The 18,907-nt window shown below is 43.6% G+C and overlaps 1 protein-coding gene across 3 annotated transcripts in view; it reads left to right on the forward strand.

Moving 5' to 3' along the window:
* The window catches only part of LOC112250263 (neuronal PAS domain-containing protein 2-like), a 74,800-nt gene that overhangs the window by 48,409 nt on the left and 7,484 nt on the right, over positions 1–18,907 (forward strand). For 2 of the 3 annotated variants that reach the window (XM_024420258.2, XM_024420259.2), the window contains exons 8-19: positions 10,009–10,122; positions 11,093–11,211; positions 11,969–12,051; positions 13,538–13,644; positions 13,967–14,114; positions 14,384–14,468; positions 14,782–14,911; positions 15,131–15,240; positions 17,318–17,515; positions 17,697–17,918; positions 18,072–18,265; positions 18,779–18,871. In XM_024420258.2, coding sequence (XP_024276026.1) covers positions 10,009–10,122; positions 11,093–11,211; positions 11,969–12,051; positions 13,538–13,644; positions 13,967–14,114; positions 14,384–14,468; positions 14,782–14,911; positions 15,131–15,240; positions 17,318–17,515; positions 17,697–17,918; positions 18,072–18,265; positions 18,779–18,871 — 1,603 coding nt within the window. The remainder of the gene's footprint in view (positions 1–10,008; positions 10,123–11,092; positions 11,212–11,968; positions 12,052–13,537; positions 13,645–13,966; positions 14,115–14,383; positions 14,469–14,781; positions 14,912–15,130; positions 15,241–17,317; positions 17,516–17,696; positions 17,919–18,071; positions 18,266–18,778; positions 18,872–18,907) is intronic. The other variant, XM_024420260.2, reaches the window with a different exon arrangement.

The following is an 18,907-nucleotide window of genomic DNA, read 5'->3' on the forward strand; positions in this document are numbered from 1 at the left end:
GGTCCATCTCCAGCCCTGGCACCACCAGGAATGCTCAGCTTAGGAGATGGCTGTGTATTTTACAATAGTGTTGTTTGATGAGAAGTTTACAATGTTCTTGCCTGTCTCAGAGTGTCTTGGAGTGTCTTTTACCCCGTTTTCTCCCCAATTTCGTTGTATCCAATTGTTTTAGTAGCTACTATCTTGTCTCATCGCTACAATTCCCGTACGGGCTCGGGAGAGACAAAGGTCGAAAGTCATGCGTCCTCCAATACACAACCCAACCAAGCAGCACTGCTTATTAACACAGCGTGCATCCAACCCGGAAGCCAGCCGCACCAATGTTTCGGAGGAAACACCGTGCACCTGGCAACCTTGGTTAGCGTGCACTGTGCCCGGCCCGCCACAGGAGTCGCTAGTGCGCGATGAGACAAGGATATCCCTACCGGCCAACCCCTCCATAACCCGGACGACGCTATGCCAATTGTGCATCGCCCCATGGACCTCCCGGTCACGGCCGGTTACGACAGAGCCTGGACACGAACACAGAGTCTCTGATCGCACAGTTGGCGCTTAACCACTGCGCCACCCGGGAGGCCTGGGTGACATTTAACAAACATTTAAAACATAATTATGTTGTTGTTCATCCACAGGTCTTAACTAGGGTAGCTGAATAAACATTTGTTCTATTTTGTTTTTCTTATTGGCACTATGTTACAGAACAATTATTCAAGTTGGATATCACTTATTTCATGGATGATATCCCCATGTCATGAATTATACATCAAAGCATGCAGTGGCCGAGCAGTCACACACCAAAACCTCCAACACAAGCAGCGATTTTATTCCAGCAGTGGGGAAAATTCTGTTTGACACGGTGTTAAATCTCTCCTGTAGGCATCCATCCAGTTCTATTGTATTTGCATGACTATTGCCACTGTGCTTTAGGAGTTCACACTGTACTGTTCTGTTCTTCTGCCGATCATTCAGCGCGCGTGTTTTAGGGACCACCTGCTATAGACGTCTGACTGCCAATATTTTCACGTGATTCTACATGTAAAATCGGTGCGCACTTGGTATAGCAAATTACGGCCAGCACTCTGTTCAGATGTGCTAAGTACGCTCAGCTATAAAACGATATTGGTGTGATGGAGCCCTTAAATATAGAGCAGGTTGACGTTTATTGGATTGCTGGACAGTTTGGTCCTTTAGCTAAAAATAGTAGCTGGCCTAGCAGCGTGGATAGGAGTTTTAATCACTGTTATGGTAGCGTCAGTAATCCACAGCAGTGCTGCCTGTATCTAGGGCTCTAGAGACTGACCTCAATCCCACGCTACAATTGTGCTCTTCTGAGAAATAGACCGGTGTGGAATCGGCTAGGTCTATGTTTAGAACTACAGGAATACAAAGCATAACTGTATTCCTGTACGATACTGTGTCTGGAATAATCATCATCTCCTCCTAGCCTCATTCACAATAGGCAATTCCTGTATTTGTCTTTCATCTCCTTTCTTTCATGTAAAACAACACTGCTTCAGGCCTACCGAGTGGAGCAGTGGTCTAAGGCACTGCATCGCAGTGCTAGCTGTGCCACTAGAGATTCTGGGTTAGAGTCCAGGCTCTGTCGCAGCCGGCTGCGACCAGGAAACCCGTGGGGCGGTGCCCAATTGGCTCAGCATCATCCAGGTTAGGGGAGGGTTTGGCCGGCAGGGATGTCTGAGTTTCATCGTGCACTAGCGACTCCTGTGGCGGGCAGGGCGCAGTGCATGCTGACAGGTCGCCTGGTGTATGGTGTTTTAATTGTTTATTTTTTATTATTATTTTTTTTTAATTGGGGGGGTGGATCAGCTTCAATATTGTGGATAGATTGTTGCTTCCATCAATGTAATTGTCTGCGTCAGTTCCAATCCCCCATATATTTTGGGGGTAAATATACATACATACATACATACATACATACATACATATCATATATACAGTGGGGAGAACAAGTACTTGATACACTGCCGATTTTGCAGGTTTTCCTACTTACAAAGCATGTAGAGGTCTGTAATTTTTATCATAGGTACACTTCAACTGTGAGAGACGGAATCTAAAACAACAATCCAGAAAATCACATTGTATGATTTTTAAGTAAATAATTTGCATTTTATTGCATGACATAAGTATTTGATACATCAGAAAAGCAGAACTTAATATTTGGTACAGAAACCTTTGTTTGCAATTACAGAGATCATACATTTCCTGTAGTTCTTGAGCAGGTTTGCACACACTGCAGCAGGGATTTTGGCCCACTCCTCCATACAGACCTTCTCCAGATCCTTCAGGTTTTGGGCTGTCGCTGGGCAATACGGACTTTCAGCTCCCTCCAAAGATTTTCTATTGGGTTCAGGTCTGGAGACTGGCTAGGCCACTCCAGGACCTTGAGATGCTTCTTACGGAGCCACTCCTTAGTTGCCCTGGCTGTGTGTTTCGGGTCGTTGTCATGCTGGAAGACCCAGCCACGACCCATCTTCAATGCTCTTACTGAGGGAAGGAGGTTGTTAGCCAAGATCTTGCGATACATGGCCCCATCCATCCTCCCCTCAATACGGTGCAGTCGTCCTGTCCCCTTTGCAGAAAAGCATCCCCAAAGAATGATGTTTCCACCTCCATGCTTCACGGTTGGGATGGTGTTCTTGGGGTTGTACTCATCCTTCTTCTTCCTCCAAACACGGCGAGTGGAGTTTAGACCAAAACGCTCTATTTTTGTCTCATCAGACCACATGACCTTCTCCCATTCCTCCTCTGGATCATCCAGATGGTCATTGGCAAACTTCAGACGGGCCTGGACATGCGCTGGCTTGAGCAGTGGGACCTTGTGTGTGCTGCAGGATTTTAATCCATGACGGTGTAGTGTGTTACTAATGGTTTTCTTTGAGACGGTGGTCCCAGCTCTCTTCAGGTCATTGACCAGGTCCTGCCGTGTAGTTCTGGGCTGATCCCTCACCTTCCTCATGATTATTGATGCCCCACGAGGTGAGATCTTGCATGGAGCCCCAGACCGAGGGTGATTGACCGTCACCTTGAACTTCTTCCATTTTCTAATAATTGTGCCAACAGTTGTTGCCTTCTCACCAAGCTGCTTGGCTATTTTCCTGTAGCTCATCCCAGCCTTGTGCAGGTCTACAATTTTACCCCTGATGTCCTTACACAGCTCTCTGGTCTTGGCCATTGTGGAGAGGTTGGAGTCTGTTTGATTGAGTGTGTAGACAGGTGTCTTTTATACAGGTAACGAGTTCAAACAGGTGCAGTTAATACAGGTAATGAGTGGAGAACAGGAGGGCCTCTTAAAGAAAAACTAACAGGTCTGTGAGAGCAGGAATTCTTGCTGGTTGGTAGGTGATCAAATACTTATGTCATGCAAATTAATTACTTAAAAATCATACAATGTGATTTTCTGGATTTTTGTTTTAGATTCCGTCTCTCACAGTTGAAGTGTACCTATGATAAAAATGACCTCTACATGCTTTGTAAGTAGGAAAACCTGCAAAATCGGCAGTGTATCAAATACTTGTTCTCCCCACTGTATATATGTATTCATAAACATTCATACATATACATACATACACAGAGTTGAAGTCGGAAGTTTACATACAGCTTATCCAAATACATTTAAACTCAGTTTTTCACAATTCCTGACATTTAATCCGAGTAACAATTCCCTGTCTTAGGTCAGTTAGGATCACCACTTTATTTTAAGAATGTGAAATGTCAGAATAATAGTAGAGAGAGTGATTTATTTCAGCTTTTATTTCTTTCATCACATTCCCAGTTGGTCAGAAGTTTACATACACTCAATTAGTATTTGGTAGCATTGCCTTTAAAATTATTTCACTTAGATTAAACGTTTCGGGTAGCCTTCCACAAACTTCCCACAATAAGTTGGGTGAATTTTGGCCCATTTCTCCTGACAGAGCTGGTGTAACTGAGTCAGGTTTGTAGGCCTCGCACACACTTTTTCAATTCTGCCCACAAATTTTCTATGGGATTGAGGTCAGGGCTTTGTGATGGCCTTGACTTTGTTGTCCTTAAGCCATTTTGCCACAACTTTGGAAGTATGCTTGGGGTGATTGTCCATTTGGAAGACCCATTTGCAACCAAGCTTTAACTTCCTGACTGATGTCCTGAGATGGTCCTTCAAAAAATCCACAGAATTTTCCTCCCTCATGTTTCCATCTGTTTTGTGAAGTGCACCAGTCCCTCCTGCATCAAAGCACCCCCACAAAATGATGCTGCCACCCCCGTGCTTCACGGTTGGGATGGAGTTCTTCGTCTTGCAAGCGTCCCCTTTTCCCTCCAAACATAACGATGGTCATTATGGCCAAACAGTTCTATTTTTCTTTCATCACATTTCTCCAAAAAGTACGATATTTGTCCCCATGTGCAGTTTCAAACTGTAGTCTGGCTTTTTATGGTGGTTTTGGAGCAGTGGCTTCTTCCTTGCTGAACAGCCTTTCAGGTTATGTCGACATAGGACTCGTTTTACTGTGGAAATATATACCTTTGTACATGTTTCCGCCAGCATCTTCACAAGGTCCTTTGCTGTTGTTCTGGGATTGATCTGCACTTTTTGCACCAAAGTACATTTATCTCTAGGAGACAGAACGCGTCTCCTCCCTGAGCGGTATGACGGCTGCGTGGTCCCATGGTGTTTATTGTCCAATAGCATATTTAAAATAATCCATCTACCTTGATGATCTGTTTGGACAATTTGCATCAAAATTACTGTTGGTTAATATCAACACCCCTTTTGAATTTCTTTGCCCATGGGAGAAATATATTTTGCCCCCCAGTCCTTTTTCCACAAAACTTCATCTATAATTGTTGAATGAGTTTCCTGTCAACAATATATATTATATCCCTTCTCTTTCAGGTAAATACTGATCGTCTTTTCTAATTATCTGCTTAGCCATTACAATTATAACTGGCTATACTTATTTCAACACTTACCATAACGAGAGACAAGTTTCAATTCTATTTATCAAAATATAGGTTTGTAAACATACCATTAAAAAGTAACATGATGATTATCTATATAGCTGTACCATGATATTTGCATTGCCACTAAGTAAACCTCCAATTGGTCCCACTATTCCACCCGCTAAAAGCTCTCCTCAAAAAAAAGCCCCTGTCATGCTGCAAAATGACTTAATGAAAGTTTGAATTTTATCGAAAAACGATCAGTGACGCTCTAAAATATCCGCTGACTACCCGCTGATTTGATCCCCCCGAGGGAACATCCTCCCTAAGAAGTTAAGGACAACAAAGTCAAGGTACTGGAGTGGCCATCTCAAAGCCCTGACCTCAATTCTGTAGAAAATGTGTGGGCAGAACTGAAAAAGTGTGTGCGAGCAAGGAGGCCTACAAACCTGACTCAGTTACACCAGCTCTGTCAGGAGGAATGGGCCAATATCCACACAACTTATTGTGGGACGCTTGTGGAAGGCTACACGAAACGTTTGACCCAAGCCAAACAATTTAAAGGCAATGACACAAAATACTAATTGAGTGTATGTAAACTTCTGACCCAAATCACTCTACTATTATTCTGACATTCCACATTCTTAAAATAAAGTAGTGATCCTAACTGACCTAAGACAGGACAGTTTTTACTAGAATTGTCAGGAATTGTCTAAGCTGTATGTAAACTTCTGACTTCAAATCAAATTTATTAATATAGCCCTTCGTACATCAGCTGATATCTCAAAGTGCTGTACAGAAACCCAGCCTAAAACCCCAAACAGCAAGCAATGCAGGTGTAGAAGCACGGTGGCTAGGAAAAACTCCCTAGAAAGGCCAAAACCTAGGAAGAAACCTAGAGAGGAACCAGGCTATGTGGGGTGGCCAGTCCTCTTCTGGCTGTGCCGGGTGGAGATTATAACAGAACATGGCCAAGATGTTCAAATGTTCATAAATGACCAGCATGGTCATATAATAATAAGGCAGAACAGTTGAAACTGGAGCAGCAGCACGGTCAGGTGGACTGGGGACAGCAAGGAGTCGTCATGTCAGGTAGTCCTGGGCCATGGTCCTAGGGCTCAGGTCCTCCGAGAGAGAGAGAGAAAGAAAGAGAGAATTAGAGAGAGCCTATGTGGGGTGGCCAGTCCTCTTCTGGCTGTGCCGGGTGGAGATTATAACAGAACATGGCAAAGATGTTCAAATGTTCATAAATGACCAGCATGGTCGAATAATAATAAGGCAGAACAGTTGAAACTGGAGCAGCAGCACGGCCAGGTGGACTGGGGACAGCAAGGAGTCTTCATGTCAGGTAGTCCTGGGGCATGGTCCTAGGGCTCAGGTCCTCCGAGAGAGAGAGTTCAACTGTGTATATATATATATATATATATATATATTTTTTTTTTTTAAATTATTATTATTATTTTTTTAAATATAAATATACATTTTTTTATCCTTATTTTCCATAATTAGCTATTCATATTTGTAGTAATGTAGGCAATTTATGCAAAGGATTTTTACCCCTCACCAGTCTCGCCATTACCACAATTACATTGGCAAGCAAACAATTATTATATTAGCAAACAATTATTGTAAATCATCCTATATTGTCCCTAACATCTTTTACTCCCTCGCAACAGTTGTGGGACACCCACACACCCACACACTCATACACACTCATCCACACTCAACCCCTTTCCCCACAACAACCATAGACTCAGATTCTCAACAGTTGCACCCTCCCAGAGCCCAACTCAAGAAAGGTCTTGATTTACGAATGCGTATACAGTTGCAGCTGTATGAGAAGGCCTGCAAAGCTGCTCAAAAAATAAAAATGGGCAGAAATGTGGAGATTTGATTAACCATTGTCACATCCTAGATGATGGAGGTCAGATATACCCTCTTCCCCTGAAACAGCCACAACATGGTCCCCCGTATTGACCATATTCCCAAGCATCTCTGTGCAGTCAGACCTTTGATTTTGCACCACCAGGGCCACAATAATATGCCCCCTCTCTGAATGTCAGAGTGTGACCCCCTCCCCATGGGTTACTGCAGCTAGTGTTGCCAGCACTGCCACTGCCTGGGTGGGGGCCCCCCACCGGAATCCCCACCGGCTAGGTACAAGGTCGTCAAGGTTCTCATTAGCAGCTTTGAGAATTTCCTTGTATATTATGCTCTCCCTACAGGGGGCTTTGGCTTTGCAGGACCAACCCTGCCAGGCAGGCTCAGAATCTTGAGGGGGCGGTGCTGCTCTAGAAGGTCTCTGACCGCATTTTGGCTGCATACAGGCCGCTTACAGCAGGCCCATAAAACAGATAGGGACTTCTCCTTAGTATCTGGGTCATACAGGTGGGTGTCTATGGTATAGGGTTGTACAGTGTTTCCTCTGACACATTGGTGCGGCTGGCTTCCGGGTTAAGTGGGCATTGTGTCAAGAAGCAGTGCGACTTGGTTGGGTTGTGTTTCGATGGACGCACGGCTCTCGACCTTCACCTCTCCCGAGTCAGTACGGGAGTTGCAGCGATGAGACAAGACTGTAACTACTAACTGGATACCACGAAAAAGGGGTAAAGAAATATATATATATATATATACAAAAAACAACACTGCTTCTCATGTTTAGCACACGGAATGCTTAGGAAGTCTGCAATTTATATTATTTTGATTAATGTGCTGCTATCATTCTGTTGACAATTGCTATGGTAATGTGTGTTGCTCTGAGTTGAGGGATCATCACTAACACACACATTATGTCGGGTACTTCTAACTACTCTTGGATAAGTGAACTCCGATACTTGAGTTGGAGCTTACAGTTCCACAGAGGAAGCATTTTACTTCTCTTTGAATCCACGTATGTATGTAACAATGGAGGGATGATATCAGTCTTGGTTTGATAGGGAATGTTTTTTTCTGCACTTTAAATCCCAAATGTATCATTCTACACAGATCTCTCTTTCTCTCTCTGTTAGAATGGCACAGGGCCATGCTTTATTTCCAGTCTAACAGCAACACATTGGGTTTGGAGGCTTAATAAAAATGGTATACAGTGAGTCTCCTCAGTGTGTTCAGTACATCTGAGCTAGTGCTTTGACAAGTCAGTGGAGGCATTCTCTTGACCCAAGGTAGCCCATTTAAAGAGGAGCCATGCACTCGCTAGAAAAAAAGAGGAGCCATGCACTCGCTAGAAAAAAAGAGGAGCCATGCACTCGCTAGAAAATGACATGACTGTGACCATGTGTCTGGATGAAGAGTATTTGGAACATCATCAGTGTTCAGTTTGTAAGAGTGTGTTGATGGCACAGTGACATACATACTCCCTCTCGTCCTCTCCCCCGCTGGTCTCATTCCCCTGCCAAGTAAAACCTCAGCTGTAGGAACAACACTGCTGAGCCGTCCTATGACAACTGAAGCACACTATGTTGGGTTGAATGCCATTCACCGGGAGCTGTGTGATTTCCAGCCATGAGAGAAAGGCCACAATGTCTGAGCTGTCAGCGGTTGTGAGGAGCAGCAGTTGTAATGGCAAACATAATCGTCATCATTCTTTTCCCTGAGATTCACCGGCTCTGTCAGAGATTCATCCATTGCACTCACATAAAATATGAAACTATTTCAAAACAGAGTTGATCATGTTGCACTATGAAGACTCCAAGAAGATATACACTACATGACCAAAAGTATGTGGACACCTGCTTGTCGAACATCTCATTCCAAACTCAGGGGCATTAATATAGAGTTGGTTCCACCTTTGCTGCTATAACAACCTCCACTCTTCTGGGAAGGCTTTCCTCTAGATGTTGTAACATTGCTATGGGGACTTGCTTCCGTTCAGTCAACAGGGGCATTATTGAGGTTGGGCATTGATGTTGGGTGATTAGGCCTGGCTCACATTCCAATTCATCCCAAAGGTTTTCGATGGGGTTGAGGTCAGAGCTCTGTGCAGGCCAGTCAAGTTCTTCCACACCGATCTCGACAAACCATTTCTGTATGGACCTCGCTTTGTGCACAGGGGAATTGTCATGCTGTAACAGGAAAGGCCCTTCCCCAAACAAAGTTAGAAGCACATAATCGTCTAGAATGTCATTGTATGCTGTAGCATTAAGATTTCCCTTCACCCGAACCATGAAAAACAGCCCCAGATCATTATTCCTCCTCCACCAAACTTTACAGTTGGCACTATGCATTGGGGCAGGTAGTGTTCTCCTATTATCTGCCAAACCCAGATTCATCCGCCAGATCGTGAAGCGTGATTCATCACTCCAGAAAACACATTTCCACTGCTACAGAGTCCATTAGTTGCGAGCTTTACACCACTCCAGCCCACGCTTAGCATTGCACATGGTGATCTTAGGCTTGTGTGTGGCAGCACGGCCATGGAAATCCATTTAATGAAGCTCCCGACAAACAGTTCTTGGGCTGACGTCGCTTCCAGAGGCAGTTTGGAACGCGGAAGTGAGTGTTGCAACCGAGGACAGATGATTTTTATGCGCTTCAGCACTCGGCGGTCCCGTTCTGTGAGCTTGTGTGGCTTACCACTTAGTGGCTGAGCAGTTGTTGCTCCTTGACGTTTCCACTTCACAATAACAGCACTTACAGTTGACCGGGGCAGCTCTAGCAGAGCAGAAATCTGATAAACTGACTTGTTGGAAAAGTGGTGTCCTGTGACGGTGCCATGTTGAAAGTCACTGAGATCTTCAGTAAGGCCATTCTACTTCCAATGTTTGTTCAAGGAGATTGCATGGCTATGTGCTCAAATTTATACACCTGTCAGCAACGGATGTGGCTGAAATAGTCGAATCCACTCATTTGAAGGGATGTCCACATACGTACACTATATATACATATATATATATATATATATATATATATATCTAAGAAAGGAAGAGCCTATAGAAGATGTCTAAATATAACCTGGTAATGGGTTATTTGCTTTGGCAGTAAAAAAAATCTCAATTTATTTTTCTTTACCACGAGCATTATGTTTTGTTGAAGACACTCCAGCTAACTCCCATCTGCTCTTTTTTCCAGGTAAGACACACATTGAGTTCTGCTGTCATTTAGCCAGAGGAAACAGCCACCCAAAAGAACCGCCTACATATGAGTATGTTAAATTTGTCGGAGATTTGAAGTTTCATAACAATGGTGAGTGTTTCTGTTTTTCTACCTCCTGCTCACTTGACATTGGAATGTTGTGTAACACTTTGCAATGTTTTAGTTCCCAAATCTTTGTCTCCTTGACATATTCGCATAACAACAGAAGTGACTTTCCCTGTCAGCAGCCAGAACTATTGATTATCATCTGTATTTTATGTGCCATTTCATCTTTAGCTACTGACTGAGCTACAAACGGATAACGACACCTAACTATGTAGTTATATTAATAAGGCCAACCTCTGCATTCTATTACGTTTGGAATGAAGATTGGTGCCATGATTATGTCATGAAAACTTACTCAAGACATAAAGCAGGCAGACAATCAAACAGGTTTTTAAACCGTTTCAGAACTGCATATCTCATTGTTGATCACTATTCAAATATCAGGCTAATTGACTGGAAAATTAGACGTATGAGGAAATGTTTCCCTCTCTTCTGAAATGACACTCCGTATTGCTGGGTATTTCCATACTCTTTAAAGTGCGGGACTTCCAGTCATTTGAATAGCATAATGCCATAGTAAAGTCACCAGAGTGTGTGTTGAGATGGAAAGATTATGTAAAGATATTTGGCACTCGTAGAATAACCCCACACAGCCAATCATAGATTTTTTAGTCTGATTTGCCATTACCCTCAACTCTTAGCTGGATGATCACTACTCCAGTCCTCAGGGGCCCCACAGTCCTGCTGATTTTCCTTTCTCCAATTAGTGTGTGATTTAAAGGGGCAAGGACAAAAAACCCAGCACCCACTGATGTGGCATGGAAACACACAGCGCCTACATCCTCTTGTAACAGATATACCTGTGTGGGGTTGATGGTTGTCACTCAGTGTCTATAATATGCTGTTGTAATACACCTAATGGATTGTAGTTGTTCATTCATATTTGCTATTCCTACATCCGTCCTCTGGTGAGATATTTTGAGTGACTGTTGTTTCTGTTGTTTCTGACTCACAGTGCCTACATCTTCTTGTAACGGGTTTGATTTGACATTACCAAGAACCCTGCCGTCATCGTTGGAAGAGCAGGTCTGCCTTGTTGCCACTGTACGATTAGTCACTCCGCAATTTTTAAAGGTAAGATCACGTTCTTTTGCTAAATCTTTGCTGATTCTATTTGAGAACATACAGATGGTCTATGTCTGTGGATATTACGTGTAAGGAACCGTGGAAAGGTGTTGGAAGAGGGAGCAGAAAATAGCACATTTTGAATATCCTTGTAAGGCCTGTTTTAGAGGTTTTTGCATTGTTAATCTTCATATTATATGCATGTAAAGTCATGTACTTATTTAGTCATGAAAGAGTAAGACATCACAAAACAGTTCTGAGATCTGAGACTTGAATAATACTCCATATGTCAGAACTATACATTTTGAAGAAAGAACCTTATAATTCCAAGTCCTTGACTTCCAAGTCCTTGATATTTTATGCGATGGCCCTCTTTTGCAACCAGTTTTGCAGAAGAATGGCTCTGGCTAACATAAATAAATATAGGTACCTGGGAACATGTTTAAGGCCCATTGGAGAGGCGTTGTTATTTTGTCTGATATCATTTTATATATCAATACAAAAACTTCCCATGGAACGAGTATTTCACCAAAAAATATAAACTTTGCATATTTCATGGATAACTAGCAAGTAGTTTGCTTACTATGGGCATCAGAGACCAGGCAATTATTTAAGTTTACTGATACAGATGTAAGCTTCAGCAATGTTCCTAGTTATTTGTCATTTTAGTAAACTATGATAGAACTTTTTATAATTCCAAGGTAGAATATGTTTTTATAGGATTTAAGGACTGGTCTTAAATTCATATTTTTGTTTCTTTGACCAGGATTTGTGTAATGTGGAAGGTCCCTGTGATGAATTCACATCTAGACACAGCCTTGAATGGAAGTTCCTGTTCTTAGATCACAGGTAAGAGGAGCTGAGAAACATGTACATCTTGTCTTCCATCTGTTATCCGTCTTTAATTTGATAAGTTTCATAGAAAGCTACATGGAAAGCTGATGGAAAGCTACACTATCATCGATGCCCATCTACTGACATCCTCTGGGCTGCACATCTTTAACACTACAGGAACACATAGATTTAAGAGGACAACTGCTGTTCTCTCCTTTCCCCTATGTTGGCATTAACATGATATTGTTGTTTGTAAACTCTGTTAACTCGTGTGTCATATGCCACGCTGTGTGTCCCTTGGTTACGTGCCATCTGATTGGCTTTGGGTGATCAAGCTCAGTGATCAGCAGACTGCTGCTGCTGCTAGTAGCGTGACTGACTGATTGTGCTAGTTTCCACTGTGGGGCCGGGCCTCCTCACCCAGTAAGGCCTTTAAACCTGCTGCCATACCCTGGATAGTGACAGGGGAGCCCCAAGAGTAGTCTGCAACACCAAGAGATAACGGCCCAGTAAGAAACAGCCCAGACTGCTACGTTCTATCATTCATGACACCAGCGCTGCAGTATCAAATCAAATCCATTAACATTTGTTTTTTTCATGTTTATTCTACTACAGACACATTAATTACACATTTAAATGACATTATGTGAGCTGAACATAAAATAGAAAATGAACAAATATATAAAAACATTTTCCTTAAAGTATCATTTTTTGCAAGTACTAATGTTAATGTCCCCACTACAACAACAAAAATACTTAAATACATGTCATTTTGTCTCTGAAACATTTAATTGAAATACTGTAGAATTCCATTCATTCCTATGGACGTCTGCTTCTTCTGGGGAGTGCCAATATGGCCAACCGGTGGCTTCAAAGCCTCTCATTGGCCAATACATAGCATCAGCAATCCAGGGTTTATATATTATTGGGTAAAACCAGGGGAGGAAATTGTACATTGTGTCCTCTGCTGAGCTATAATTGGACATCTACTGTGCTGGGTTACATGAATGGCTGCCTCCATAATGTGACCTGCATGCCATTCTGAATTTGGCTTATGGGGGCCTAGGCTAAATGGATTTAACTGAGCATTGATGAATGAAATGCATCAAATGAGCCAAAATCAAGTCATAGCTGTGATTATACAACATTGCCATGTTTATGCATTTTTGAGGCATGAGAAACGTCCCACTCGCTCAGCCCTAACCAATTTAGAGAGTTGATATTCTGTCAACGTGTCATATCAGTATGCATAAGATGAGATTCTATTACCCCATGTGCTTGAGACAATACAGACTTGTTAGGTTTATTTAATCATAATGTTTACGAATTTTTCAATGTACTTGTCAAGGTAGTTATGGAATTATCAATCAAGTTATTCTCTTCAGGGTATAAAATGGTAAATTCTGACAAAATAAATACTCTAGTTATTGTCCCAGTTTAACCAGTCTATTGTTGTCATAAAACATAGTTGTTTAATATCTTGATTATTCTCTCTCTTCAGAGCTTCACCAATCATCGGGTACTTGCCCTTTGAGGTTCTTGGGACTTCTGGCTACGATTACTATCATGTGGATGACTTGGAGCTTATAGCCCGGTGTCATAAGCAATGTAAGCAACTCTCTCCATGTTCTCTCTCTTTCACCCCCCCCCCCCTTCTCCTACCCTATCTCGCTCTCCCTCACTACCACAGGATCCAGGCAGCCATTTCACAGAAATAGGTCATCCTGCTGTAGTTACATTTCTATTTCTGCTTCACCAATGAGCATAAAAAGCCTGGAACTATGAGGCTGCTTAGAGTTTTTCACCCCTGCCCTGATATTTTAGGATGATGCAAACATCACACTACACTGTGAACTAGGGCAGTGTGGTGTAGTGGTTTGTATATGCCTGACTGCTGAAAATATCCCTCTGTCTTGTGTTGTCTTCACAGTAATGCAGTTTGGGAAGGGTAAATCCTGCTACTATCGGTTTCTAAGCAAGGGTCAGCAGTGGATCTGGCTCCAGACACACTACTACATTACATACCACCAGTGGAACTCCAAGCCAGAGTTCATCGTGTGCACTCACACAGTCGTCAGGTAAACCTAATTCCTCTGTCACTCTCTGTCATATTTGGTATTGTATACTCTAACGCCCCCTGAGGGGGAGAAAGTTATCGCCTCCCTGTAGTTCGAAATCGGTCGAGTGTAGAGCTATTGAACCTTATCTACTGCATTAGGGGTCTGTGGTATCTGTCTGTCAGTTGATATTGTACATTTAGGGTGAATATAATGGGAAAGCTTGACTTACGGGCAGATCATTTGGCATTTGATCTTTCTTTCTATTGCACTCTTTCGCGGACTTGTAGTTATGCGGAGGTGCGAGCGGAGAGGAGGAGAGAGTTTGGCTTGGAGGAGACGTCCCCTGACATGGCCACTTCATCACCCATGAAGGTATGAAGAAGAGACTCTACGATCAAATATAAATGATGAATCGTGAAGAATGTTACAATAACATACAGTATTCAAGTTTCATAATGCGTAGCCATTTTACAAAGTCGAGTTCCAGTTGTAGTAATCATGTACAGTAGTGCTTTACTTCCCACTCCAATGTCAGTGTTCAGAACTGAATGGGATGGTGAATTGCCATGCAAATACGGCGCTATCCAGTGTCAGGCTGTGAATTCAGGGTAAAAGCAGATGTGTGTTCCAAATCTTGTTTTTGGTGCTGTCAGTACTTAATGCTCCTCTATCCTGTGTGTTTCAGGCTCAGGAGGTGTACCTGGACATCTGTCCCAATCTGGACCCCTCCGGACTGGACAGGATGAGCGGGGCACGCTCAGTGTCCTCCCACAGCTCCCGGAAGTCCTCCCACACGGCCCTGTCCGACACGGCATGTCAGTCCCCTTGCTGCTCTCTTTGTCCAGCTAACCCAAACACCCCCATACTGGATCAGTCCGTTCCGACTTGAACCCTGTACCATACAACACCACTCTCACCCTATTCCAAACTCTGCACCACCACACACTTACTTAATGTATACTATTTTGAATTTAGATGGTTAATTATGAAGTATGCATAACCTTCTACAGTACCTATTGATACATTTTTCCCAGCAGCCAACTCATCTTTGCGGTACACAGATGCTTGCACACCATCACGGCAGTCTGCATCCATCGCTGGGACAGAGAAGAATTTGTCCAGACTCGCACCCAGTAGTGCAAAGGTAGACTTTGGGGCTAAACTCTTTTGACCTCCTTCCCCAACTAAGCCTCCCCTTTCTCCTACTTGCAGCCAGCACTCCGCAATGGTTGGTGTTGAGTTTTCCTGTCTGTCACCTGCCTGCCTGCTCACTGTTTGTCTTGTAGTCTCACAGTATTATGACAGCTTGTTCTTGTTTGTTGATTTACTTGCTCGTTCAATTGCGTGAAATGCTTCCACACCCACTTGATTGTAGACCACACCAACGCCATTTAGGATGATCATCATTTAGATGTAAATATAGATGATGTTTAAATTCTACACTGAACAAAAATATAAATGCAACATGCAACATTTTCAAAGACTTTACTCAGTTACAATTCATACTAAGAAATCAGTCAATTGAAATGAATTCATTAGGCCTTAATCTATGGATTTCTAATGACTGGGAATAAAGATATGCATCTGTTGGTCACAGATACCTTGAAAAAAGGTAGTGGCTTGGATCAGAAAACCAGTCAGTATCTGGTGTGACCACCATTTGCAGCGTGACATCTCCTTCGCATAAAGTTGATTAGGCTGTTGATTGTGGCCTGTGGAATGTTGTCCCACTCCTCTTCGAAGTTGCTGGATATTGGTGGGAACTGGAACACACTGTCATACACGTCAATCAGGAGCATCCCAAACATGCTCAATGGGTGACAAGTCTAGTGAGTATGCATGCCATGGAAGAACTGGGACATTTTCAGCTTCCAGGCATTGTATGAAGATCCTTGCGACATGGGGCCATGCATTATCATGCTGAAACATGAGGTGATGGTGGCGGATTAATGACACCACAATGGGCCTCAAGATCTCATCACGGTATCTCTGTACATTCAAAATGCCATCGATAAAATGCAATTGGGTTCGTTGTTCCGTAGCTTATGCCTGCCTATACCATAACCCCATCGCCACCATGGGGTACTCAACAAACCACTCGCCCACACGATGCCTTACACGCTGCCGGGATTCATTTGTGAAGAGCACACTTCTCCAGCGTGCCAGTGGCCATCGATGGTGGGCATTTGACCACTGAAGTCGGTTACGACGCCAAACTGCAGTCAGGTCATGACTCTGGTGAGTGGTGAGGACGACAAGTACGCAGATGAGCTTGCCTGAGACGGTTTCTGATATTTTGTGCAGAAAGTATTTGGTTGTGCAAACCCACAGTTTCATCAGCTGTCCGGGTGTTTGGTCGCAGTCGATCCTGTGGGTGAAGAAGCTGGATGTGGAAGTCCTGGGCTGGCGAGGTTACAAGTGGTCTGCGGTTGTGAGGCTGGTTGGACGTACTGCCAAATTCTCTAAAATGACATTGGAGGCGGCTTATGGTAGAGAAATGAACATTCAGTTGTCTGGCAACAGCTCAGGTGGTCTTCCTGTAGTCAGTATGCCAGTTGCACACTCCGTCAAAACTTCAGACATCTGTGGCATTGTGTTGTGTGACGAAACTGCACATTTCAGAGAGGAATTGTATTGTCCCCAGTACAAGGTGCACCTGTGTAATGATCATGCTGTTTAATCAGCTTCTTGATATGCAACACCTCAGGTGGATGGATTATCTTGGCAAAGGAGAAATGCTCACTAACAGAGATGTAAACAAATATGTGCACAAAATTTGAGAGAAATCAGCTTTTTGTACATATGGAAAATTTCTCGTATCTTTTATTTCAGCTCATGAAACATGGGACCAACACTTTACATGTTGCCTTCATATTTTTGTTCAGTGTAGATGCAAAACTACTATTCTCACGTATGTTAAAATTGTCTCAAGATGATCACTTCAACTCATCTGAGATGAGGCCCAGTAAAACCATCTCCAACATCTACATAATATGGAAAGAAGAAGAGCTGGAAGTGCTAATCAAGCTGTAATGATTGGGAGGGTGATTTCTGTGGTCCTCAAGTTATTGAGTGCTGTATTTCTGAACTACTGTAAAGCCCTCCTTGGCTCTGAAAATGTGTGTGAGCAGCTGTGAAGGCTTGTGCCTGAGCATGACCCATACATGGTACTGTGATATGAACTGCCTTTATCATGATGGCTGTGTATCCTATTCTTCCAGTCGCAGCAACAACAACAGAAGCCACAGCAGCAGCAACAGTCCATGTACCAGCAGCAGCCTCCTGAGCCTCAGCTAGGTGTCATGCACCAGCTCAAGGAGCAGCTGGAGGAGAGGACACGCATCCTGCAGATGGACATCAAGACTCAGCAACAGGAGCTGCATGACATCAAGGAGAAGCTGCAGCTGGCTAACCTCCAGGTAACCATGCTTACCGCTAGTCAGACACCCTGCCTAAAACGATCCCAAAACCTAAGCTAATTGTTATACAGTGGGATACAGTAGCTAATCCCTCCCTCGTGTGTGTGTGTGTGTGTGCGTGCGTGCGTGCGTGCGTGTGTGTGTGTGTGTGTGTGTGTGTGCGTATTTGTGCGCACTGTAGATGTTGTTACAGCAGCCGGTCCACAGTGACTTTGGCCAGGTCCAACAGCAGCAGCAACAGCCTCAGCATCAGGGTCCAGGGAGGCCAGCCCAGCAGCAGCAGCAGCAGGCCCAGTCTGGGGTGATCAGGCAGGCTTCGAGCCACTCCAAACAGCCTCTTCATGGAGCCCACGGCTCGTCCCCTCACTCTCTCCTCACAGAGCACAGCACACTTTCCCCTCAGGTACCCCAGTTCTCCCTCCGTACTCTTATCCCAGCTTTCAACATTTACTTTGTATAGAGTAAGCAGGGTATTCTGTCAAAATGTACAAGGAAGTGGGTTTGCATGACTGTAGTCAACCTGGTGGTAGTTTCAGTGTTGTTGTTGTTGCTTTAGGTGCAGCAGAGGTTGATAAGGAGTGCAGGCGGGCAGATGCAGGCAGTCAGTCTCCCGGTGCAGACCCATGCCAACTTGACCATGCCCTTCTACAGCAACCCCATGATGTTCTCTCAGCAGACAACCACACAGGCACTGCAGGACGTAAACCAAAGACACTCAGACTCTGAGTTTAGCCAAGAGAGACAGCTACGGTGAGCCCTACAGACAGTAAACCACTCAGTCTGATTTCTTGTTGCAGAATTATTTTCAAGAACATGTTGTCGAAAGTCTGTTCTTCATGGTCAGTGTAATTCAGCCTTTAGTTTGGTCTAAATTGAAGCAACTTGTAACTCAGTACATTTTGGGAAACAATTGACATGGGAAGCTGTATTTTATCAAAACAAAGCTTTATGAGTTGAAGTTGAAATCATATCTACATTTTATGAATTCCGAATGAAAGAACACCTGCTTTACACGTGCTTACGCTAACCTTGAAGAGAAAGTTTAGGGTTACATTGGAGAGGTAATAGTCTCGTTGAGTCACAAAACCTTTTGTCCTGTCCATTGTACTCACACTGTGTTTGGAAAATTGAGAAATATATCACGGGTGGAAAATAACAGCTTGTGCAGTCTGTCCCCATGGCCCAGGCGGCTTTTTTAAATGTATTTTTTAGAAAGTTTGTAGTATTAGCTTTGAGAATGACACAGACTGTTCTTTCTGGCAGCATGCTGCTCAACCAGCCAGTGCAGACACTCGTACCTGATAGCCGTGTTAGCTCCCAGGCTTCCCAGTGCAACACAGCCATCCAGCAAACCAAGTAAGTGTGTGTTTGAGAGTGTGTGTAATCATTATG

Source organism: Oncorhynchus tshawytscha, linkage group LG30 (genome assembly GCF_018296145.1).
Source record: "Oncorhynchus tshawytscha isolate Ot180627B linkage group LG30, Otsh_v2.0, whole genome shotgun sequence".
Classification (NCBI taxonomy): Eukaryota; Metazoa; Chordata; class Actinopteri; order Salmoniformes; family Salmonidae; genus Oncorhynchus; species Oncorhynchus tshawytscha.